Source organism: Molossus molossus, unplaced genomic scaffold (genome assembly GCF_014108415.1).
Source record: "Molossus molossus isolate mMolMol1 unplaced genomic scaffold, mMolMol1.p scaffold_m16_p_6, whole genome shotgun sequence".
Classification (NCBI taxonomy): Eukaryota; Metazoa; Chordata; class Mammalia; order Chiroptera; family Molossidae; genus Molossus; species Molossus molossus.
The window spans coordinates 46,051,432-46,078,422 of NW_023425399.1; the positions used below are offsets into that span (position 1 = coordinate 46,051,432).

The 26,991-nt window shown below is 39.4% G+C and overlaps 1 protein-coding gene across 3 annotated transcripts in view; it reads left to right on the forward strand.

Moving 5' to 3' along the window:
• The first annotated feature begins 16,126 nt into the window (after positions 1 to 16,126).
• Positions 16,127 to 26,991, forward strand: part of XRN2 (5'-3' exoribonuclease 2) — a 100,542-nt gene continuing 89,677 nt past the window's right edge. For 2 of the 3 annotated variants that reach the window (XM_036244280.1, XM_036244283.1), the window contains exon 1: positions 16,181 to 16,316. In XM_036244280.1, the coding sequence (XP_036100173.1) occupies positions 16,242 to 16,316 (75 nt within the window). In that variant the 5' untranslated portion in view covers positions 16,181 to 16,241. Of the gene's footprint in view, positions 16,317 to 26,991 lie in introns of all 3 variants that reach the window. The other variant, XM_036244281.1, reaches the window with a different exon arrangement.

Genomic DNA, 26,991 nt, shown 5'->3' on the forward strand with positions numbered 1-26,991 from the left:
ACTACCCTGACCAAGAGAGCATGTTATTGAGCTTTTAGAACTTTGTCATTTTTATAGATTTTTCTCACTAAATGGTTTAAAATGCCATCTTCACAACACACTAAATTTTTCTATTTGACACATTTCTGGTTTTTCTTAGTTTATTTCATTGGTCTCTCTTGATTCTTCAAAGATTATTACTTTTTTATCACTGCAGTTTTATTCTATGTCTGACTATTATTTCCCCTAAGAAATATTCTGGCTATTCTTGTTTACTTTTTTCTATATGAATTTGAGAAAGTTTTTCTGGCTTCCCCTCCCCCCCCCCCAAAAAAAATTCTGTTGCATTTTTATTGAGATCACATCACATTAATAGGTTATCTAGGAATACTATCCCTCAGTTGTTAAACTTTATTATTAAAAGCTTACCATTTCTTGTCCATAAAAATTAAAAATTAGAAAATGGCCTTCCTTCACCCTAAAATAGAGGCCCCACTCCACTGTAACTCCCCATCCCTTTACCTTGTTTTTTTCATAGCAGTTATCACTCAACATGGTATTATTCATTGTTTTTTCACTTATTTGGTTCCCCTCTCTTCCCCACCCCACTTCCTACCACAAACAGGATTGTAAATCTAGGAAAACAGGCATTTTATGCTGAAAACCCAGCACCTGCAACTGAGTCTGCTGCTGCTCAGTCAAGATTTGTCAAATGTTACTAAATGCATTCAGGGACTCTTGGAAGGGAAGACCCACACAGCTGAACACAAGTTGCAATAAGATCATGTACATCAATATATTAAATTCAGATCACAAATTTCCAGACATGGAAGGAAACATCTAATCCTGAAATGTTAAAGCCCTTAAAGCCAGAGGAATTGTCAAAGGTAACTTGGTTTAGTGACTCCTAATACAGGCGAGAAGTGGTAGGATCCAAAGGAGACAAGAGGTTCCTCCTTCAAGGTCACATAGCAGGAGGTTTAGGAGCCAGGCCTTTTAACTTGGGTCAGTAGATAAAATTAAAGCTCCATTTCTCTAGAGATGGGTTGCCCCTGTCTCCAGTGCAGGATCTTCTAGAAAAGGAGCATTCCTAGCCTACCAGTACTGGCTGGGCAAAAAGAAATGAGATTTTAGAAACTGACTAACTATTGATATTGTTATAGTTATCTGGTTATTATTTAACAGGAAAGGAGCAAAAGTGAAGACTGGATAATATAGGCATGCCATTTATACAGCTTTGCCAGAAAGCTACAGTTTAATACTCCAGGTCTGTTCCCTGCTGATCCATGGGGAAAAGGACTGGACAAAGAGAGTTTAGACACATGCTTAGTAAAGTCTGAGTGACATGGGAGGTTCTTACCTGTTAGTCATATCTGGAAACAAGTCAGTGGCCAGAATAGGTGTGGGCACTACAAGGGTGAGAAACCTGAATATTTAAGCTTCTGAACAAAGAAAGTTCCCTAATATTCTCTCTTAGTTTGCTTGCTCTCTTGGGACTTTGGCTGCAGGGGAAGAGTTACCCTGCATTCATCCACATGGCTCACAGCCATGTAGGACCCATACAATGGACTGACGGACTGAATCTTGCCTGATATTCTGCTGGACCCAGCTTCATCACAGAAAAAAATTCTGGAAACTGGCCCTATTCCTAGCTTTGCTGAACCCACCGCTGTCCCTTTCTTAGAACTGGCTTAAGGGAACTGAATGGTTCTTAGAAAATTCATTTTTTTAAATATATTCCAAGAGCCCTACTCCCACAAGTGTCTGGGAAATTTGGCCCACTGATTTCTCCTGCAACACTATGACTTAAATAATAATAGTGAGGTTCATATGTTGTGGGAGCTCTGTGTACTAGACAGAACGGAAATGCATTTTCTTTGTAGTTTTAGGCCATTTGATTTACCTTGGGTAGTTGGATCAACTGCATGAAAAATATTCCTGGTCTTTGGTGTCATGAAATCCTCTTCTTTACCCAACCACTGGCTAAAGTGCTCTCTGAAGAAGTTAGAGACTTCTCTCAATTACAACAAAAACATGAAAAGACATTTGAACACATTAAGGCTAAATAACATATTATTAAACAATGAATGGGTCACCAAGGAGATCAAGGAAGAAATTAAAAACTTCCTGGAAACCAATGAAAATGAACACACAACAACACAAAATCAATGGGATGTGGCAAAAGCAGTCCAGAGAGGGAAGTTCATAGCACTACAGGCCTACCTCAAAAAACAAAAAAATTTTCAAATTGACTATCTAATCACACAACTTAAAGAACTAGAAAGTAAAAAAATAAACAAAAAGAAAGCCCCAGAGCAAGTAGAAGAAAGGAAATAGTAAAGATCGGGGTAGAAATAAACGACATAGAGACTGAAAAAACAATACAAAAGATCAATGAAACAAAGAGCTTGTTCTTTGAAAAGATAAACAAGATTGATGGTACCTTAGCTAGACTCACCAAGAAACAAAGAGAGAGAAACCAAATACACAAAATCATGAATGAAAGAAGACAAGTAACAAATGACACCACAGAAATACAATGGATTGTTAACAAATACGATAAACAATTATATGGCAATAAATTCGACAATGTAAGAGAAATGGACAAATTTCTAGAAACACATAGTCTCCCAAAACTGAACTGGGAAGAAATAGAAAACTTGAACAGACCAATAACAACTAAGGAAATTGAAGATGTAATCAAGACTCTCCAGTACACAAAAGCCCAGGCCTGGATGGCATCACGAGAGAGTCGTACCAAACATTTAAAGAAGAACTAATATCCATTCTCCTCAAACTATTACAAAAAATTCAAGAAGAAGAAAGACTTCCAAACTCGTTTTATGAGGTCAGTATAATTCTAATCCCCAAACCAGATAAGGACACTACAAAGAAAGAAAACTACTGGCCAATATTTCTGATGAAGATAGATGCCAAAATCCTTAACAAAATGTTAGCAAATAGGATCCAGCAATATATTTTTAAAAATTATTCACCATGACCAAGTGGAATTCATCCCAGGGATGCAAGACTGGTACAATATCCACAAATCAATAAATGTGATACACCACATAAACAAAATGAAATATGAAAACCATATGATCATATCAATAGACCCCGAAAAAGCATTTGACAAAATACAGCCACCATTTCAGATAAAAACGCTCAGCAATGTGGGAATAGAGGGATCATATCTCAACATAATAAAGGCCATATGTGAAAAATCTATAGCCTGCATCATACTCAATGGGCAAAAACTAAAAGCAATTCCCTTAAGAACAGAAACAAGACAGGGATGCCCACTTTCGCCACTCTTATTTAACAGAGTATTGGAAGTCTTAGTCATAGCAGTCAGACAGGAAGAAAAAATAAAATGGATCCAAATTGGAAAGGAGGAAGTGAAACTGTCATCATTTGCAGATAACATGATATTACACATAGAAAACACTAATGATACCATAAAAAATCTGCTAGATTTAATAAACAAAATTGGCAAGGTAGCAGGATACAAAATTTACCTCAAGAAATTGACGTCATTTATACACCAATAATGAACTCACAGAAAGAGAAACAAAAACAATCCCATTTGCCATTGCAGCAAAAATATTAAGATACCTAGGAATAAACTTAACCAAAGAAATAAAGGACCTGTTTGCAGAAAACGACAAGACACTGAAAAAAGAAATGGAGGAAGATATAAAAAAGTTGAAGCACATACCTTGTTCATAGATTGCAAGAATCAACATCATTAAAATGTTCATACTACCCAAAGCTATCTATAGATGCAATGCAATCCCCATCAAAATACCAACGACATACTTCACAGAACTACAACAAATACTTGAAAAGTTCATATGGAACAAAAAAAAACCTCGAATAGCCACAGCAATCTTGAAAAAGAAGAACAAAGCTGGAGGGATCACATTACCAGATTTCAGGTAATACTACAAAGCCACTGTAAATCAAAACAACCTGGTACTGGCACAAGAACAGGCACATAGACCAGTGGAACAGAACAGAGAACCCAGAAATGGACCCAGGCTATATGCTCAATTAATATTTGACAAAGGTGGCAAGAGCATACAGTGGAGTAAAGACAGCCTCTTTAATATATGGTGTTGGGAAAATTGGACAGCTAAACGTAAAAAATGAAACTAGACCATCAACGTACACCCTACACAAGAATAGACTCAAAATGGATAAAAGACTTCAATGTGACTTATGAATCCATAAAAATCCTAGAAGAAAATGTAGGCAACAAAATTTCAGACATTATACACAGGAGAATTTTCCCTGATACATCACCTAAGTCAACAGAAACAAAGGAGAAAATGAACTCATAGGACTACATCAAACTCAAAAGCTTCTGCACAGCAAAAGATACAATCATCAAAATGGAAAGGCAACCCACTGTATGGGAGAGCATAATTGCCAAATATATCAGATAAGGGGTTAATTTCCAATATATATAGAGTGCTCATGGAACTCAACAAAAGGAAGACAAAGAACCCAGTTAAAAAATGGGCAGAGGAATTAAATGGACACCTCTCCAAACAGGACATACAAATAGCTAAGAGACATATGAAGAAATGCTCAACATCACTAATCATCAGAGATGCAAATTAAAACAATGAGGTATCTCCTCACACATGTCAGAATGGCCACCATCAACAAATCATCAAACAACAGGTGTTGGTGAGGGTGTGGAGAAAAGAGGACTCTAGTACACTGCTGGTGGGAATGCAGACTGGTGTAGCCACTATGGAAAACAATATGGTGTTACCTCAAAAAGTTAAAAATTGAACTTCCATTTGACCCAGTGATCCCACTTCTAGGAATATACCCTAAGAAGCCTGAAATACCAATCAGAAAGAATATATGTACCCCCATGTTTGTAGCAGCACTATTTACAATAGCTAAGATCTGGAAACAGCCCAAATGTCCATCAATGGATGAATGGATAAAAAGCAGTGGTACATATACACAATGGAGTACTATGCAGCTGTAAGAAAGAAAGATCTCTTATCCTTTGAGACAACATGGAGGGACCTGGAACCTATTATCCTAAGCAAAACAAGCCAAGCAGAGAAAGACAAATATCACATGATCTCACTTATTTGTGGAATATAATGAACATAACCGTCTGAGGAATGGGGTAGTCCCAGAGACGTGGAAGTGGGGTACAGACTGACAATCCCCTGAAGAGGGGGTAGGGGGGAGAGATAAACCACAGAACTTACATGCATGTATGTATGAACAATGGGCATGGACAACAAAGGTTGGGACAGGGTGGGGAGGGAGGGGGGAATCAGTCGGATAAAATGGAGAAACATCTGTAACAAAAATAAATAAATCAATTTTAAAAATTGGGAAAAGAATAAAGAAAAAAGAAACTAAGACTCAGAAAAAAAAAAGGTAGAGATTTGTTAGCTGGTTCTCCTTAAGGAAGTGATTCCATGATAGAAAGATAGGAACATGTTACTGCCATTCACTCACAAAAAAAGCTGTTGGATCCTTACCTGTGACATTTCTGAGAGCACTAATTAATTTAAGGCTTTCTCATATTGTGCTGTACTAATTTCTGGAGTAAGAGCAGCTTCCACATTGTGCAGCCATAACCCAAATAATGACTCATTTAAGCATAATATATGTGTTCAATTCTATGTTTTAGTTCTTATTCAAGTTTCTTGGATGATTCTAGTTAAATGACATGTGTTAGGACAAAAAAAATGGTGCTAGTCCAGGTGAAAGATTCATTTCCAGAAAAGAATATGGCAATACACAAAACAGGCCAAATCAGGTTTAAAAAACAGAAGAAATGCCCTGGCTGGTTTTGGTCAGTGGTTAGTGTCAGCCCAAGGACCAAAGAGTTACAGGTTTGATTCCAGTCAAGTGCATGTATCTTGGTTGCAGTTTAATCCCCAGCTCAGGTTGCGGTCGTGCTGGAGGCAGCCAATCAATTTGTCTCTCTCACATCAATGTTTCTCTCTCCCTCCCTTCCTCCCTCCCACTCTATCTGAAAATCATTGGAAAAATATCCTCTGGTGAGGATTATAAAAATAAAATAAAATAAAAAATAGAAGAAATGAGAAATGGTGTTTGCACACTTTCTACACAAATTAACATATTTTCCCCTTCAATTTGATACCATTGTCTTACAGGCAAAATGGAATACTGGTGATTTTTTCAAGGTACAGTTCTCCCCTCCATCCTTGTTTTCATCTTCATGATTAGCATTACCTTGAAACTACAAGCTGAGCCCAGGAGATATTATGAGGCCAAGTCTTGCCCATGAAGATGCTTCTAATAGTCACAGACTTCATTAAAATTCAGCATTACCAAATGGATGATTTATGTTTATTTACTTAAGCACTGAATGAATAATGAGGCAAAGTCAGCTACATTTTTTCTTCTTTGTAATTGTTATAGACTGTTGTTACAATTTTCCAGTTTGTGCTTCACTTAAAATTGCATCAGCACACTTAGTCCCTTCAGTTCAGGTTCTCTGAAAACCATCTGCTACTTCCCCTATTTTAGACTGCTGCAGTGACCCACATCCATATTTGTGTCTCCCACAAAGCTCTGCTTATAGTAGATGCTCACTAAATGTTTGTGGATGGATCTATGAAGAGATAATGCGCTCTATACTCCCATCCCTTCAAAAATAGAATTTCTGAAATTCTTGAAATATGTTTGGCATGTTCAAAGACAGATAAAATTTCAAGATTAATAATGTCTTAAAATTTGTGTGAAGAATGTGATAGCCCTGGCCGGTTTGGCTCAGCGGTTAGAGCGTCGGCCTGCGGTCCTGAGAGACCCGGGTTCGGTTCCCGCTAAGGGCGCATACCTCGGTTGCAGTTTGTCCCCGGCCCTGGTGGGTTGTGCGGGTGGCAGCCACTCGATGTGTTCCTTTCACATCGATGTTTCTCTCTCTCTCTCTCTGTTCCTCTCTCTCCCTTCCACTCTACCTGAACAAAGAATGGAAAAATGTCCTCGGGTGAGGATAAAAAAAAAAAAAAAGAATGTGATAAATCACACATTTTAGTTATTGCCTAACCCTGACCATTTGGCTGGTAAGGATGTGCCATTGGTCAAATTGACAACGAGGCAAAAAGAGGATCTGGACTAGTGTAAATTCATTTGCAATCCTGGAAGCGCCATCACTTATGTGTGGCTCAACTATGGATGAACAAATAGTCCAAAGGTGTGTGAATGAGTGAAGTGAACATATACCAGAGCAGTGGAAGGCAAAGTCTGAAAAATTAAATAAGGGCTGATGGTATAGGATGTTAGACTAAGGAGTGTGGATTACATTCCATAGAAATCAGAAGGACTTCCAAGGTTTTTGATAATGACAACAATGCTCATGGGGGCCATTCCTATATCAAGTATATTTAGGTAAAATGGTACTTTGGAAACAAGCTTGGCAGTTTTGTACAAGTTAAACATATACCTGCCACGCAAACTTTATTCCCAGTATTTGCTCCAAAAAAATGAAAGTATATTTTCACAAAAGACTTTATAAGAATGTTCATAGAAGCTTTATTCCAAAAAATTGCAAACAATCCAATATGCATCAAAAGGTAAATGTGTAAACAAACTGTGGTACATCTACAGTGATACCACACAGTGATAAAGAATGTCTGATTCATACAATATGGATGGATTTCAAAAACATAGCACTTAAAAAGAAGCCAGACAAAAGATTATAAATGGTATAAATGGTATTATTCTATTTATAGGAAGCTTTACAAAAATGAATCTAATCTTTAGGAACATAAAGCAGATCCATGGTTGCCTGTGTCCAGGGGTGAGAAGGGAGCTACCACACAGGAGCACAGGGAAATTTTGAGGCAGGGGAATTGTTTTATAACTTTGGTGGTTACCCAAGTGTATACATTTGTACTTGTTTTATATCTTGGTTTAGTAATGGTTACCCAAATGTATACATATGTCAAAATTCACTGAACACCTAAAATAGATGTATTTAATGTATGTAAATTATACTTTAATACAGTTGACCTGTAGAAAAATAAAAGAACTGTTTTGGGCACAAGGCAGAGAAAACAGGAGAGAAGTTCCTAAAGTGTTTGTTATATAGTATGAAGGTGAAGGGCAGCTCTGTGGTATAACAACCCTATGCTGAAGAACAATGGATGGCAGTGTGAATTAAGTGACCAAAGAGGCATATGGATGAGTCGGAGAGTGGGCGTGTACAAGCATGTGCACATATGTGGGTGGGGCAGAGGTTGTGGGGAGGGGTTCACTATGGCCTGTAGCTAATTAATGACACATCATTTAGGTGAAGATTTTATTTATTTTTTTTATCCTCACCCGAGGACATTTTTCCATTTTTTGTACAGATAGAGTGGGAGGGAGAGAGAGAGAGAGAAACATCAACGTGAAAGGGACACATCGAGTGGCTGCCACCTGCACAACCAACCAGGGCCGGGGACAAACTGCAACCGAGGTACATGCCCTTAGCGGAAACCGAACCTGGGTCTCTCTGGACCGCAGGGCGATGCTCTAACCGCTGAGCCAAACCGGCCAGAGCTAGGTGAAGATTTTATTTATGCCACTCTTTCATCAAGACCTCTTTCCAATCTCACTTCCTACACTAAGTTTTGCTTGACTCTCTACTCACAGCAATCTTTTCTTTTCCTCCTCTGAATTCTTAGTGTAAGCTCTCTTCAATATGTTTGGTAATAACCATGGCCATTTTTTTTTCAATTGCTATTCAAGTTGTATCTCTCTATTTTAAATGTAGTGATGTCTTATCTCATTTATCCAAGCTTCCTAAGAGAGAACTGTACCCTGATCTCCCAAAGTTCCTTAGCCATAGCTGCCATGCAGTTTTTGTAGATGTTCCTAATTTATCCTGATTTTCAGTTCCTAAAAATGGGGTAAGGAAGAGATATCTACAATTCTATTATAATTGTACTTTGCGACTAAGTAGGGAGATACTGAACTTTATAAACCACTCAGTAATTTATCTCCACTTCTTTAATTGATAGCATATTTATTTTGTTGTTAAAAGTATTACAGATGTTCCCCTTTTTCCCCCTAGATAGATCATAATTTCTATCATAAAGCCAAGACCCTCTCTAGACAATGTCCCTTCTGAGGCAAACTGAAACTGAGTTGATATATTTATCCAAGGATTTCACAACTCAATGATTATTTTTCAATCAGGAATTTCAGCCAGGGCAGTCACATTTGTATTCAAAGCCTGCCAACTCTGACCAGAAATCAGGTTCTCTGTGTAAGACACACCTTGACAAGTGGATTAGATGTTCTAATGAAAGGCAGATAAATGTCACTCAAAATGTCTGGACATGCTTATCAGCTTGTAGGGTTGAGATCTTACCTTCAACACTTCTTTACTCTTTATTATTCTTTAAAGGAAGTCTTTCCATCCAGCTTTCTCCATTTACATCCCAAAGGGAATTACTTCTGTTGAAGTCTTTGAAACATGTACCTTCTGTCAACTTCCTGTCTTTTGCTTTAGGAGATAATACAACCTGTGGCCTGAAACAGAAATCTGTCAGAATTTTCTCATATGTCCTATTAGGGAATGGAATGTAGTAGGAGTCTTTCATAGCACTAGATATAGGATTTCTTGTACCTGCTTTATAAGCATATCATGTTCTAGTGGGCTTTAACTGTTTGGGGTTATGGTTTAGAGCATGGGATTTGTCATCCAAATTCATGTAATAACAAGTATGGATTTAGATTTGTCATTTTGGTTAAATCCTGTTCTTTGAAACCTAAGTACATTACAGCCAAAGCTTGCTAAAACATCAGTAGTGATCTATACACACTGATATAGAGACAGTGTCATTTCCCAAATTATCTGAAGGCTATAAGATCCATAAAATATCTTGCACACAAAACATTATTTTCATGGCTAGAGAAATATAGAAATGAGGCATACAAAAAGTTCTAAGATGTCCACAGAAATGCAAGTTGTTTAGCTCAATTTAACCCAGAGCTCCCAAAGTTGACCAGAGATCTCCTTTCTCATACACTTTGGGGTCCACTACTTATTGTTATGTCTTCAGTTAACTTGAGGTGTGAGAATAGACTGAGAAAGTTTGGAGTTAATCCTTCTGAATACATTTAGCTATGTGTACATATTGAGGCCTTAAAAACACATCTTTCAGTTACCTACATTTCTGTATTACCCTTTTCCACCTACATTTCTGAGCTGCATTCTTAAGTTCCATCAGTATGAAATGGAATGTAAACAAGTATTTTTTGTGTGTATATTTGCTCTCTAATGTCATGTTCACTTGTACCTGTGAATTATGCTTGGTGACAATGATTGCAGACTGTTATAGGTAGCAATGATTGAAGACTGTTGTAGGTAGCAAGGAGCATTTAAAAAAGTAGCTTTTGGTGAGCAGTCACTTATATATTCCATTTATATTTTTATGGTCAAAGACAGAGGTTTCAGAATTTTTGGTTTTAGGACTTCTTTATACTCTTAAAAATTATTGAGTTCCCCAAGGAGCTTTTGTTTAGGTGGATTATACTATCAATATTTTACCATGTTAGAAGTCAAACCTGAGAACATTTAAAATACTAATTTATTAATTCACTTAAATAATTACAAAAAACCCATGTTAACATGCTTTTATAAAAATAACTACTTTCCCAAACCCAAACACATTTATTGAGAAGATTGGCATTGTTCTACATTTCTAAAATTTCTTCAATGTCTGGCTTAATAGAAGACAATTGGATTGCCACATCTGCTTCTGATATTCAATCTATTGAGTATCATATGTCATATAGCCTCTGAAAATTTCCACAACACATTTAGAGAATGAGAGTGAGAGGGAAAATCACATCTTAATATTATTATGAAACATGTTTTGACCTCATGAACCTCCTGAAAGGATCTCTGGACTATATTTTGAGAACTACTGCTTTAATAATTAAATTCAATAAAAATATTTGAGAATATAGATTTCCATGTGATAAATAAATAGTTCCCTGCCTCCAGGGAACATAAGTGTTTCCCTTCACTCTCACTTTTAACTAAATCTGATTATTTCAAGACTCAGTGTTCTGTTTTCTCCCTATTATCTCTGATGACCCCATTAGATTAATAGACCTCTATCTTTTCAACATGTCTGTAGCAATTATTGTCTATGCAATTTATTTGGGATTTTATCATATACTGCAGTAAGACTTTGTTGGTCAAACTGTGACTTACTTTATTATTTCATATTTTGTGATTGTATCTTGTCCTTGTTACTGATGGTAGGCTCTTTGAGGACAACTTATCTTGTTTATAGTGCCCAACATATGTTTCAAAGACTGTGGATTGTAAATATATATGTTTAATAATTTGATTTGCCACTTAAGAAGTATAGCAGAGATAATGCTATGTGTTCACCAATCCTGTTTCCTTTTCCTATTCTTGGGCATTCAGGAAGACTATATTTGCTAATCTCCTCTGTAGTTGGGTTGGGACCATGTGACTGGGGTTTGATCAAATGGATGTGAGTAGAAATAATGTAAACCACCACTAAGCCTGGCCCTTAAAGACAACCCTCCTGTCCTACCTTCCTTTTTGGTAGTGACTATGGTGGTCAGGTATTGAGCTGGCAGACTACAGGAGGAAAGCAAATGGATTCCTGAATCACCACATGGAAGAGAGCACTGGAGAGTAGTCCAACCCCACATATAGTAGGCAAAGGAGACTTCAGGCATTACTTGTTAGTGCAGCAAAGCCTAGTTTATCCTGATACAGGCAGCCTTTGCAGATACTGCAGGTCTGGCTCCAGATCACCACAACACAGCTAGGCTGTAATCTTTTTGTTGGTGGAGGGTCTTGACTTCAATTAGACAAGAAACACAAAATCTGTGAAGTGCAATAAAATGAAGAGCAATAAAACAAGGTATGCCTATATATGAAAGAAAAGAGAATGTTCACAAGTGATATAGAAAATAATGTAAGATGTAATACTATATGTTAGAAGTCAGGGAGTGCTATGGAAGATGAGAGTGCGCAGGAACCAAATTTAGGCTTATGTGCTGGGAGAGAATTTTGGAGGGGAGGAGAGGAAGGAAAGAGAGAATGAATAAAACTTGATTTGGCAGTATAAACTCAGCAAAGTGGGGATGAGCAGGAAACAGAGAGGGAAGACAGCCTTGATGTTAGAAAGTTAACACTAGGTACAGCCTGGGAAAATGAGGCTTCAAAACATTTTAAGTGGAACTTGCTACTAAGATTGTGGGGTTTGTTCAAGCCAAACAATGTGAAACCCAACAGATAACCATTCAATGACTAACATTTGCTGGGTGCTTAGCATGTTTTGAGCTGTGCTCTGAGTGTTATATCATTGAATCTTCATAGAAATCCTGTGAAGTATGTAATCCTCATTTTAAAGATGAAGAAACTAAGGTTTACAGAGGTTAAGCATCTTGCCTAATATTAGTCAGGGTTCTCCAGAGAAACAGAACCAGCGAGATGTGTCTTTGTGTGTGTGTGTGTGTATTTACATATACATTACATATATAAATACATAGATTGATAGATGGGAGAGGGGCTGATTTACTTTAAGGAATTAGCTCAAGCAATTGTAGAGGCTGGCTAGTCCAAAATCTGATAGGATAGCTGTCAGGGTGAAGACTCAGGGAAGAGTTGCAGTTTGAGTTCAAAGGCAATCTGCTGCCAGAATTCCTTCTTGTTCGGAGGAGATATCTTTGTTCTATTCATGCCTTCAACTGATTGGATGAGCTCTCCCCCTCCCAACATACACACATGCATACACTATGGAGGACAACCTGCTTTACTCATTAAAATGTTAATCTCAAATAAAAACACCCCCAAAATTTCTGAACAAATATATGAGCACACTGTAGCCCAATAAAGTTGACACATAAAATTAACCATCACAATTATTTTAAATACATCAGGTTGTTCACAGTGAATTTTATAAGGATACTGATGGAAAAGATGCACTTAATAATCCAGAGAGCAATAGTAGATAAACATTTTTTGTTAATCATCACCCGAGGATATTTTTCCATTGATTTTTAGAGAGAGTGGAAGGGAGGGAGGGAGAGAGAGACACATCGATTGGTTGCCTCCTGTATGCACTTTGATAGGGGCTGTGGATCAAACCTGCAACCCAGGTATGTGCTCTTGACCAGGAATCAAACCCGAGACCCTTCAGTTCACAGGCTGATGCTCTAGCCACTGAGCCACAATGGCCAGGGAAATATTTTTTAAAGCTTACAATACTTACAATAATGGGGCTTTAAAATAAACTTATTCATGCTTACAAACATGCTGGTTTCTATATTCTATATATTTAATATTATTCTTCATATTAATAAAATCCAAATCAGCTGGGAGCCTTACTCTTCCCCTTTGAGGTCTAGAACAAAAATGTTTCAAAACCTCATGGTCCCCAGCCTGTAGAAGTTGAAAGCCTAATTCAGTATTCCAGCTAATTTCTAATGCTATAAATTCTCCTAGCCTCTTCTTCTTGAGCTGTTATGTTGCCCAGCCCTTTGGTTCTAGATCACAGTGACCCAAAAATGAGACATCCTCTTTTCTGATTTCTACAACAAAAAACCCCACACCAAGCCCAAGTCTGGTAGACTTTACTGGAAACATGAGGTTTGAGAATGTTTTACAACATTTAGCCCGTATCATCCTGCCACCTTTCAAGTTCACTTTTCTTTGTACTTTTCACCCTTTCATGAGTGTTCAAAATTCCAATTTTTGTACCTCTTTTATGCAAAGCAATTTTAGCATCCAACTCCCCAGATTTGTTAGTTTTTTTTTGGACTCTTTCCTTTGCAAGGGATAGGAATTTAGCTCAAGCTAGCTAAGGGCAAAAGGATAACTTATTGGCTCATGGAGTTAAAGGACAGGTCTACCAACCAAGCTGTAGGAAGAGGGATTCAGTTGTACTCATAAACCACTGAATCAGTGACTTAAATCTGCTTCTTTCATTGCAGACTGGCAACACATTCATTCTTATCTTTCAGCTTTCAACCACCTGGGAGAGGCTTCCTTACCTTCTTTATAGTTTGAAGTTCAAAAGGCAGGGCAAGGACTGTCATGGCCCAATTTGCCCAGCTGTCCATCTCTGTACCAATAGTCTATGGTGCGTGTGCTCCTATAAAAACACAGCACCTCCCAGGGAGACCAAATATTTGATGAGGAGGGGCTGTTTCCAGGAGAAATGAGGGCATTCACCATAGACATAATACTTTGGAATAGTTTTTGCTGTCCTTAAGTGAAATGTGGGTTAACCATTTCACTAATTTCCACACCAGCAGCTTAAACAGAGTGGCACCAGACCACAGAGGAGGGGGCAATTAATACTGAATGCCAGGTAGCACGAGAAATACCTTCATAAAGGTCTCTTGAGGTGAACTTTTAGGATTGAGTGTAATTTGTCAAGCCAAGAGGGGATTCCAGGGAAACTGACTTCCAGGCTTGAACAAATGGATATAAATACCTCCTCTCTCAGACTTCTCTTTTTATATGCTGAAAAAACGTATTTGAAGCCACTAGAAAACAAAGGATCAAAGTATACTGTTACGCTTCGGGAAGGCGGCGAACTGGAGGCCCCAGCCCGCCCGCGCAGAACATTCTCAGTGCCTCCTAGTCCCAGAATATTTATGGGCTGGTAGAAATGGTTGCCCGCGCCCGTCCCCCGCCAGCCTCACCCACTTCTGCCACCACACCGAACCCTGCTGGGGTGGGGGCTGCTGTTGGCCGGTTTTGTCGGGAACTGGCTGGAGTGCGTTGAGGGGAGGGAGAGCCCGACGTGCGACCAGCCAATGTCTGCAGCAGTCCAGCCTCCGAGGGCGTGGGGATCCAGGGGCCGCGAAATGGCCACTGTAGATCCGCCTCTTTCATTGATGAAATTAAAGTTCGTTTGATTTTTACCTTTCCTGGGAGTCTCCAGTTGGCCCTCATTTGTGTCAGGAGCGCGGCGTAGGCAGGAGTTACAAGCGGATTCAGTCACACCAAGTTTCTGTCTTTGGAAGTGGAGGAGGTTTTTCCTCTCTTTCTTTCTTTCTTTCTTTCTTTCTTTCTTTCTTTCTTTCTTCTTTCTTTCTTTCTTTCTTTCTTTCTTTCTTTCTTTCTCTCTCTCTCTCTCTCATTTTTTTTTTTTTGAGGTAGTTTTAATCGCTTTGAATAAATACTTAAGTGACTAAACATAGGAAGAGAAAGAACACGTTGGTTGTTAAAGCTGGGGAGGAAATCACTACCTGATAGCGTGACTTCTCTAGAAATAAACATATAAAAAAAGTATACTGTTAGTGCAAGGACAGGATTAAATGATCCCGACTTGGACTGAACCACAAACTGTGTGAATAAGCAAGTAACTTAACCCCTCTGTAACTTGGCTTTCTCATCTGTTGTGTGAATATGATAATAGCCCCCTCAGGAGGCTCAAGGGACAATTAAATGAGATAATTCCTTAGCCACTGCTTTAGCCCTTTGTTAGCCCTCAAATAAATGCTGCAGATTGACATCAGCAATTATTTTATACTCATAAACGTGGCTGGAAGGTTGAATAGATGCTAAATGCCCTCTAGATTCCATCTCATACCTAAAGTGAGTTACTTATGTAAAGCATCCATCGTTACTGCAAAAACATTTAAAAATTCTCCTTTGGTAAACTTGGTAACTTTAAATAATATGCTTTAATTTTTCTTGTTCCATCTCCTATATAAAGTATCCCTTGATTTTTCACTTTTTTAGATTAGGTGCATACAAAACCAGGAAGTATAAACAACGACGCTTTGATTCTACTCTGCACTGAGAAGGGTGAGAAAGAGGTAACCAAATCCGCAAAGAAGAGCTCCCTAGAGGCCTTCGGAGCGCGGAGATTACCAGCCGAGGGGAGCACCAGAGCTGGGGAAGAGAAGTCTGAGAGAGCCGCTGCGAAGGCGCGCTCGACCTTGGGCTCCGAGAATGGCCCCACCAAGAGCGAGCGCGCCAAACGAGGCCGGCCGCAGCCTTCCTCACCGGCTCCCCGCCGAAACCCGCCTCAGACAAACAGCGGAGTCGCACCAAACACCGCCCCGCCAGGTCACCAGTCTCCTTTGCCCACCCGAGCCCTCTTCCCGGCTTCCCCGGAGGCGCCCTCGTGACATCACTTCCTGTCGCCGGCGAGCACGTGGGAGGAAGTGCCAATGCTCGCGGCCGGAACTCCAGTCTGTCTCTTGGTTTACGTTCGTCCACGGGCCAGGCTGCTGCCTCCAGCCGGGCCGCCGTTATGGGAGTCCCGGCGTTCTTTCGCTGGCTCAGCCGCAAGTACCCGTCCATCATTGTCAACTGCGTGGAAGAGAAGGTGAGGGGGAGCCTGGCGACCGCCGCGTTAAAACCCATAGCCCTGGCGCGCCTAGGCCGCGGCCCTTGGGACTAGCCGCCTGCCCCTGGGGCCTTGTGCCGGGGTCCGCGCCGCCTTGTCGGCCCGCGGGCAGTTGCGGCGATACACGCGGAGGGACGCCGGCACTTCGCGTTCGGGGTTGCAGGCGACCATCCGAGTGGTCCGGGCGGGGTGAGGGCCGAGCGTGGCCTGAACTCGCCGGAGAGCTGTTCCTCCCCTGCCGCTTTTTGTTGGACCGGAAGGCCCCGCCCACGGCTTTGTTTCCTCCCTTCACCTCGCAGTGTGGGTTTTGGAAGTGGCAATTGGGCTACACTGGGCTGGTCCACTGAGTTAGCTAGTTAGCGGTGAGCGCACGCTGATGCCAGCCTTTAAAGACCTTGTCAAGTAATTCCCCGCGGCGAGCTTTTTGTTGTTGACTTTCTGAACCTGAAAGGTTTTCTTCTAGTGTGGGAGACCATTTGTTGTTGGTCGATGAAAACGGCACCTCAGAACGTCCAGGGCAAGATTGAAGTGCCCCTTCTTCTAGGTAACCCGACTGCTCGTTGAAATTTTCATAATTCCAGGGAGCACAGAACGTTACACTTTTGTTGTTAGTTTGTTCGTGTGTATATCGACTTTTGTCCATTCTTGATATTTGTTTTTATTGTTTCCGTGATTTCGTCGGAGTTCGATTTTGTACTCTTAATTAGCATTTCTGGATTGGGAAGGGTCAGGGGCATATCATGTCCCCTATACCTTCATTTTTTGAAGGAAGTGCCCATCTGTCACTGTGAACTGAATGTTTTTGCTTAGGTTGGTGAAATCTTGATTTTTGTTTAGCCCCTATCTAAAGAGGAACCGAAAACCTTGTTTTGATTACATTCTCAGTATTCCTTGCGTTTTTCTCAAAGAAAAACTGTTCAACACAGTGCCTGTTTTCTTTGTTTTAAAACTTTTATCAAACTTTATTAACTTTACTTAAATCTCATCTCATTTTTACTCCTCAGGAATAACCACTTTTAACTGTTTTGATTCAGTTTCTAAATATCATTCATATACCTGATTTATTTGTTTTTAATCTATCTGTTGAATTCTAGCTATGATAGAAGAGATTTTGGTCACTTACGCAGTTCCCCTTCCACACCCCCAGACCTCCGAATAATAGTAAATCACATCTTTATTTCTTCTATTGGTAAATGTTATAACTTTAAGTAACATGCTTTTATTTTCTTATTCCATCTCCTATATAAAGTATACCTTGCTTTTTCACTTCCTGAGGTTAGGTATTACTTTTTCTGGCCTTGTCACCCTTACTCTTCACCCAAAGTTTGTCAGCTGTACTTGCCCTGTTGGTATCCAATATTAAATTGTCAGGGCTTTGGCTATATAAGTTTGTTTTAAAAGATGAAAAATAAAATAGTATTGTTGATTATTATTGTGCAGATTCAGATTATGTACTGGGATTCTTTTTCTTGACTGTCTTCTGAAGTCTTTTTCTCCGTGTTGCCTTTCTCTTTTCCTCTTTATGGGGATCCCCCATCAAACTATGCTTCATCAGGTATTCTCTCAAATCCTCTTTCTTGTTAGAGAGTTCTTTTTGAGGTCTTTATTTCTGTTGCTCTCACACCTGATTATTTAGGCTTGCTGGAAAGCTGCTTCTTAATATTTAAAAAAATTCCTTTTCTCAGTTGGAGGTACTGTTTTCTGATTATCATCTTTCTGGGCTTAAATTCTTCCTTGGTTTTTATTCTCAGTTGAATCCTCAAGAAATGCCATGTGGGACGTGCGTTTTCTGAGTCCACTCTACCCTTGTACACACGAATGATCATTAGCTAGGCATAGTGTTTGAGGTTGAAAATTAATTTCCCTCAGAACTTTGAAAGCATTTTTCTTTTAACTGTTTTCATCCAGTATTGTTGATGAGAAGTGGATGTTAATGTGATTTATTTATTTAACCAACAGTTATGTAGTGTTTATCTCTTACCGGGCACTGTTTATCTCTTACCAGGAACTGTTCTAGGCCCTTTACAAATTAATTTACTAATTCCTATAACAAAACCATGACTACTGCTCTGTAATAATAATAATAATAATAATAACCGGGCACTGTTTATCTCTTACCAGGAACTGTTCTAGGCCCTTTACAAATTAATTTACTAATTCCTATAACAAAACCATGACTACTGCTCTGTAATAATAATAATAATAATAATAATAATAGTAGTAGTAGTAGTAATAATAATGAGGAAACAAACACAGAGGGGCTAAGTAATATATTCAAGTTCACTAGCTTAATACATGTCAGAGCCTATGTCAAAACCAGGACGAACATGCTTTTAATTTATGTGTTCTGGTTTCATTCTTTTGTGGTTGATCTATTTTTCTTTCTGAATTTTTAAAAGATCTTTACCTTTGGTAGTGTAAGTTTTCATAGTTTTGTACTTAAGTATAGATTTTTAATTAGTACTTGGCTGACTCGAGTTTGGAGACATGTGTTCTTCAGTTCTAGGGAATGTTCTTTATTATATATATATATTTATACCTCTTTTTTCTCTGCCCTCTATGAACTCTGGACACTGGTCCTCCTGGATTGATTTTTCTGTTCTTTTTTTTTTTTTTTTTTATCCTCACCCGAGGACATTTTTGCAATTTTTGTACAGATAGAGTGGGAGGGAGAGAGAGAGAGAGAGAGAGAAACATCGACGTGAAAGGGACACATCGAGTGGCCGCCACCCACACGACCGACCAGGGACGGGGACAAACTGCAACCGAAGTACGTGCCCTTAGTGGGAACCGAACCCAGGTCTCTCCAGACCGCAGGCCAACGCTCTAACCGCTGAGCCAAACCGGCCAGGGCTGATTTTTCTGTTCTTGCTCTGTTCTCTCCTCCCTCAACTTCTCCCCTTCTCCTTTTGTAGCTTTATTGAGATATAATTGACCTACAACGAATGCACATAATTAAAGTATAAAGTTTAATACATTTGACATGTGTTAGTCATGAAACCATCACCTTAATCAAGATAATGAACATCACCCCTAAAACTTTCCTCCTACCTTTTTATTATTCCTCCCTACCACTCGTCCCAGCTTCCCATCTTTAGTCAACCACTGATTTATTTCTGACTCTATAGATAATTTTTTATTTTCTACAATTTTTTAAAAATATGTTTTTATTTTTATTTTTTTACAGAGGAGGGGAGAGAAACACTGATTTGAGAGAGAAACATCTATCAGCTGCTTCCTGCACGCCCCCTACTGGGGCATGTGCCCTGACTGGGAATTGAACCAGGACCTCTCAGTCCATGGGACAACACTATGCACTGAGCCACATTGGCCGGACCACTTTAACCATTTTTAAATACAGAATTCAGTGGCATTAAGTACATTCACAATATGTGAAAATATCACCATTATCCATTTCTAGAATTTTTTTTGTTCATCCCAAATAGAAACTCTGTAGCCAGTAAGCAATAATTCCCTGTTCTCCTTTCCCCCCTTCTTTCTCCTTCTATAAATTTTTCTATTCTAGGTACCTACTATAAGTAAAATTATATAATATTTACCATTTTGGTCTGGCTTAATTCACTTAGCATAATGTTTTCGAGATTCATCCATGTATATAGCATGTTTCAGTTTCATTCCATTCTAAGCCTGAATAATATCCCATTGTATGTATATAGCACATTTTGTTTGGACACTTGGGTTATTTTTACCTTTTGGATATTGTGAAGAATGCCACTATGAACAACAGATCAGTACTTTGAGTAGATACCTATGATTGGTCCTTTCTTTCACTTCTTTGGGGTATGTACCTATGAGTGGGATTGCTGGGTCATGGTAATTCTTTGTGTTTACTTTTTTAAGGAACTGCCAGACTTTTCCCAGTTTTCTGCCTTGTAATTGGAACAGTTAGAACATTTACATTTAATGTGATTATTGATATGGTGAGATTGAAATCTATCACCTTTACTCTTTGTTATTTGTCTTATATGTTCTTTGTTTCCATGTTCCAATTCTGCTTCTTTTGGATTGTTTTTTAATGATCCTTTCTCTCTCCCTTTCAGAACTCTGGTGGGAACCGAATTCGGAACTCTGGTCCGTAGGCCAGCGCTCCAACCCCTGAGCCAAACCGGCCAGGGCTCTTTTGGCTTTTTTTAATACTCTTAAAAGGAGTACTTAAACAGTACTCATTCAACCATCACTATCTTTACTTTGTGTCCTTAGCTTATACAGCCCATTCATTAGCTCTCTGGTCTTGGGAAAATAACTTTTTTTCTCAACTCTGAGAAACTGGAACTTCTTGCATTACACTGCACTGCTCCTTATTGTCTCTATCTTCAGGTCATCTGTATATGAAAGCTGAAATAATGCAGAGTGTCACTTTGTTTGAGTGTGCGTGTTCTTGGACTTCGTTTTTATAGCTCTGCTCATGTTTACAAATGACCTTGAGTGAGCCACAAATATTGATTTGGAGGGGTTACAAAAATTTTTAATGAGCAGGTAGATTTGCAGATTCGGAATTTGTGAATAATAAAGATCAGCTCTATATGCTACTACTACATAGGGTGGTTGTGTGGATTAAGTCAGTTAATACAAGTTAACGTGCTTCCAGCAGTGCTTTGTATCGAAATATTTGATATTTCAGAATTTTATTTGGTAGGTTAATTTTCAGTAGTTTATACATCCTGGTAAAAGTGGGCTTATTATTATTATTACATTGTTGTTAATCCTCACCTGAGGATTTTTTTCCATTGATTTGCAGAGAGAGTGGAAGGGAGGGAAGGAGGGAGGGGGCAGAGAGAGAGAGAGAGAGAGAGAGATCTCGATTGGCTGCCTCCAACATGGAGGCAAAGGGGATAGAACTTGCAACCCTGGTACATACCCTTGACTGGTAATTGAACCTGCAGTCCTTTGATGCAAGGGCCAGTGCTCTAACCATTTACCCACACTGGCCAGGGCTAGTGGGGATATTATTGTATCTAACTCTTGGTAACATTGCACAATGTAGAATTGTGCACTGTTTTCACTTAGTGACATCCAGATTTCCTACCTTGCTTTTTTTCCTCTCTCTTCTATTTCATTGAATACTTTTTTAAATCCTCACCCAAGGATATTTTTCCATTTAACTCTGATAGAGTGGAAGGGGGGGAAGGAGAGAGAAAAACATCAATGTGAGGGAAACACATCGATTGGTTGCCTCCCACATGACCCCGACCAGCGCTGGGGACCGAACCACAGCCGAGGTAAGTGCCTTTGACAGGAATCGAACCCACGATTCTTTTTTTTTTTTTTTTATCCTCACCCTAGGACATTTTTCCATTTTTTTGTTCAAATAGAGTGGGAGGCGGAGAGAGGAAGAAAGAGAGAGAGGGCGAGAGAGAGAAACATCGACATGAAAGGGGCACATCGAGAGGCTGCCACCCGCACGACCCAACCAGGTTTGGGGACAAACTGCAACCGAGGTACATGCCCTTAGCGGGAATTGAACCCAGGTCTTTCGGGACTGCAGGCCGACGCTCTAACCGCTGAGCCAAACCAGCCAGGATGCACTGAATGTTTCAACAACAGGGAGGGCTCTAAAGGCAGGAAGAATACTCATTAATTGGGAGATGGGGTTGGGTTCCTGACCCTGCATTTTATTATCTTCAATATGATACATTGTTGGAGCTGACTGCTGTATATTTAAGGCAGCTTTATTGAGACATGGTTCATATACCATACAATTCACCCATTTAAAGTCTATAATTCATTGTTTTTCCATGTATTCACAGATGTATGCAAGCATCACCACAGTCAATTTTTGAACATTTTCACCCCAAAAAGAAACCTGTACCCTTTAACTACCATTTTTCTATCCCCTACCCCCATTTCCTCTATCCTTAAGCAGCCACTAATCTACTTTCTGTTTCTGATTTTCATATGAATGGAATCATATAGTATATGGTTTAGGGGTCTGACTTCTTTCACTTGAAAACATTTAAGTTTTCAAGGTTACATCTATGTTTTAGCCTGTATCATTATTTCATTTTTTTAATATAAATGACTGTCAATGTAAGAAACACTCAAACCTATAGAGAATTTTTGTGAGTTTATTTGAACCAAACTGTTGACAGTTGTCAGGAAGCAAAATCTCAACAGATTGAGATAATGTTGCAGAGAATGTCAGTTTTCACCTTATTTTATACATTACAATCAAAAGAGAAGATGCAAGTGGGTTACATGAAATCCATGGATGATAGATTAGGGAGGTGGAAGAGAGCAAGGCAGGGGTGGGGGACCTCTGGGATTGGGTGAAAAGTAAAATGATAGACAAATACTTACTTTACATAGGTGGGTACAGTTAACAAATAACATGATAACAGTAACAATGAGAGGATTTATGGTCTTTGTCTTGGTGCATTGGTTGTGCCCTGAAGGGTGTGGAAAAAGGGGGAGTTACCTTGACATTCCAAAGGAATGTTATTGTAGGATGCAAAAGGCAATAGACAGGCTTAGTTAAGGTAAAGATTGACTTTTGTGCCCTGGCCAGTTTGGCTCAGCAGTTGGAGCGTCGGCCCGCGGTCCGGAGAGACGCGGGTTCGGTTCCCGCTGAGGGCACGTGCTTTGGTTGCAGTTTGTCCCCGGCCCTGGTTGGTCGTGCGGGTGGCAGCCACTCGACCATCGATGTTTCTCTCTCTCTCCCTCCCTCCCACTCTATCTGTACAAAAAATGGAAAAATATCCTCAGGTGAGGATAAAAAAAATAAAAAAAAGATTGACTTTTGTTAGGGAAGATTCTAGCCTAGGACATGACTCCCTGCCATAAATTGCTTTTGGTTAAAAAGTTTTTAATTTCACACCATCCTTTGTGGTTACTTTAGGTCTCTGAGTTGGCAAGGCTACCACATAGGCCTTCCCTGAACTTGTCAGGTTAGCATTTGTCTGCATAACCAAATAATATTTCATTGTATGCATATACCACATTTTGTTTATTCATTTGTGTGTCCATGAACATTTGGGTTGTTTCCACCTTTTAAAAAAATTTTTTTTCCTTTAGATTTTTGAGAGAGTGGAAGGGAGCAGGAGAGAGAGAGAGAGATAGAAACATTGATGAGAGAGAACATTGATTGGCTGCCTCCTGCATGCCCCCCACTGAGGACTTGTTCCACAACCCAGGCATGTGCCCTGACCGGGAATCAGCCAGCGACCTCTTGGTGCATGGGTTGACGCTCAACCACTCAGCCACAGTGGCTGGGCTATTTCCACCTTTTGACTATTATGAATAGTGCTGTTACATTTATGTACAAGTTTGTGTGTGGATATGTTTTCTTTTTCTTTATTGATATTAGAGGGAGAGAGAGCTAGAAATATCAGTGAGAGAGAACATCGATTGGCCACTTCCTGCATGCCCCCCACTGGGGATCAGGCCCACAACCTGGGCATGTGCCCTGACCTCTTCTTGCATGGGTCAGTGCTCAACCACTGAGCCATGCTGACTGGGCGATATGTTTTCATTTGTGGAATTGCTGAATAACGTGGCAACTCTATGTTTAATTATTTGAGGACTTGCTGAACTATTTTCCAAAGTGGCTGCAGCATTTCACATTACCACCAACTATGTTTGAGGGCTAGTTTCTTTATATAATTGCTAGCACTTGTTATCACCCCCCTCCCTTTTTTTAAAAAAACTGTCCTGGTAGTATTTCACTGTGGTTTGGTTTGCATTTTTCTTCAGGCTAGTGATACTGAGCATCTTTTCATGTGCTTATTATCCATCTGTGTATCTTTGGAGAAATACCTTTTCAGGTACTTTGCATATTTTTTAATTGGGTTGTCTTTTTATTATTGAATTGTAAGAGTTCTTAAAATATATATATGTTCTGAATACAAGTCCCCTGTTAGATACATGATTTGTCAGTTTTCCCATTCTGAGTTGTCTTTCCACTTTCTTGACAGTGTTCTTGATACAGTTATAATGACTTGGTTATTATTTAACAGGAAAGGAATAAAGAGAAGACTAGATAATATACGCATGCCATTTATACAGCTTTGCTAGGAAGCTGAAATTTAACACTCTCCAAGACTATTCCCTGCAGATCCCGCAGATCAGTGGGGAAAGAGAATAGACAGAGGCAGTTTAGACACATGTCCAGTAAGATATGGGTGATGTGGGAAGGGCTTGCCTGTCAGTCTCATCTGGAAACAGGTAATTGACCAGAATAGGTTTAACCACTGCAAGGGCATGAAATCTGAGATACTTAACCCCTAAACAAAGGAATTTCTCTCTCTTGGCCTTTTGGTTCTCTCCCTTGCTTGTCTGCTCTCCTGGCTCTCCCGCCAACATGACCCACAGCCATGTGACTCCACACATGAGGCTTGATGCTACATTGGACTCAGCTTCACCATGGTATGGAAACCCTGGACACTGGCCCTGCTTCTAGCTTTGCTGAACCCACAGCTGCCCCTTTTCCAGGACTGGCCTAAGGGAATCAGCACTTTACAACCCAAGGAAAGTAACTTCACCCAAATAAAATTGACTCATTCTCCCATGTGAGTCTTAGAAAATTCTCTCTAGATGTCGTAAGAACCCCACTTTCACCAATGATGAAGAAATTGGACCGACTTATTTCTCCAGTAACACTTTGATGCATAAAAGTTCTTTTTTGATAAATAAGTCTATTTATTTGCTTATTGCTTGTGCTTTGGTATCATAAATAAGAATCTATTGTTAAATTTATGCCTGTGTTTTCTTCAAAGAGTTTTACAGTACCATTTGGTGAAAACTCTGTTCTTTCTTCATTGAATAGTCTCAGCACCCTTGTCAAAATCAGTTGACCCATAGTTATAAAAGTTTATTTCTGGTCTTTCAATTCTATTTCTGGGTTTTATATGTTTATCCTTGTTCTAGTACCACATCGTTTTGACTGCTGTTGTTTTGTAAGTTTTCAATTTGGGAACAGTGAGTCCTCCTATTTAGTCTTATTTATTTATTTATTTATTTATTTATTTATTTATTTATTATTGAAACTGTTATAGATGTCCCCCTTTTTGCCCCATTGACCCCCTCCTTCCTGCTCCCACACCCCTCCTGCCTTCTCCAGCCTAGTGTCCCTGTCGGTTGTGCATATATGCATGTAAGCTCTTTGTTTATTTCTTCCCTCCCCTCCCTGACCCCCATCCCTCTGAGGTTTGTCAGTCTGTTCCCTACTTCCATGATTCTGGATCTTTTTTTGGTTGACAGCTTATTTTGTTCATTATGTTCCATAAATAAATGAGATCAGGTGGTACTTGTCTTTCTCTGACTGACTTATTTTGCTTAGCATAATACTTTCCAGGCCCTTCCCTCCATGTTGTCTCAAAGGGTAAGAGATCTCTCTGTCTTACAGCTGCATAGTATTCCATTGTATAAATGTGCCTCTGCTTTTTTATCCACTCATCTACTGATGGGCACTTTGGCTGTTTCCAGATCTTAGCTATTGTGAAAAGTGCTGCTATGAACATAGGGGTGAATATATTCTTTCTGATTGTGGTATAGGGCTTCTTAAGATATGTTCCTAGAAGTAGAATCACTGGGTCCATTGGCAGTTCCATTTTGAATTTTTTGATGAAACACCATATTGTTTTTCATACTGGCTGCACCAGTCTGCATTCCCACCAGCAGTGTGCTATAGTACCCTTTTCTCCACATCCTCACCAGCATTTGTTGTTTGGTGATTTGTTGATGGCCGCCATTCTGGCAGGTGTAAAGTGATATCTCATAGTCGTTTTAAATTGCATCTCTTTGATGATTAGTGATGTTGAACGTTTTTTCATGTCTCCTGGCCATTTGTATGTCCTGTTTGGAGAAGTATCTATTCAGGTCCTCTGCCCATTTTTTAATTGGATTGTCTGTCTTCCTTTTGTTGAGTTGTGTGAGTACTCCATATATTTTGGATATTAACCCTTTTTTTAGTGTATCTTTGGTAAATATGTTCTCCCATACTGTGGGTTCCCTTTTTATTTTGATGCTGATTTCTTCTGCTATGCAGAAGCTTTGAAGTTGTAGTCCTGTTTATCATTTTCTTTGTTTCTCTTGCCCTAGGTGATATATCAGTGAAAATTCCACTACATATGATGTCTGAGATTTTTCTGCCTACATTTTCTTCTTGGATTTTTATGGTTTCACGGGTTACATTTAAGTCTTCTATTCGTTTTGAGTTTTCTCTTGTGTATGGTGTAAGTTGGTGATCTAGTTTCATTTTTTTGCATATAGCTGTCCAGTTTGCCCAACATCAATTATCGAAGAGACTGTCTTTTCTCCCTTGTATCCTCTTGCCTTCTTTATTGAATATTAATTGTGCATAATGTCTTGGGTCGATATTAGGGTTTTCTGTTCTATTCCATTGATCTGTATGTCTGTTCTTGTGCCAATACCAAGTTGTTTTGGTTACGATGGCTTTGTAGTATAACTTGATATCTGATATTGTGATCCCTCCCATTTTTCTTTTCTTTTTCAAAATTACTGTGGCTATTTGGGGTCTTTTATGGTTCCATATGAACATTTGGAGTATTTGGTCTAGATCTGTGAAATATGCCATTGGTACTTTAATAGGGATTGCACTGAATCCGTAGATTGCTTTGGGTATGGACATTTTAGTGATGTTGATTTTTCCAATCCATGAACATGGTATATGTTTCCA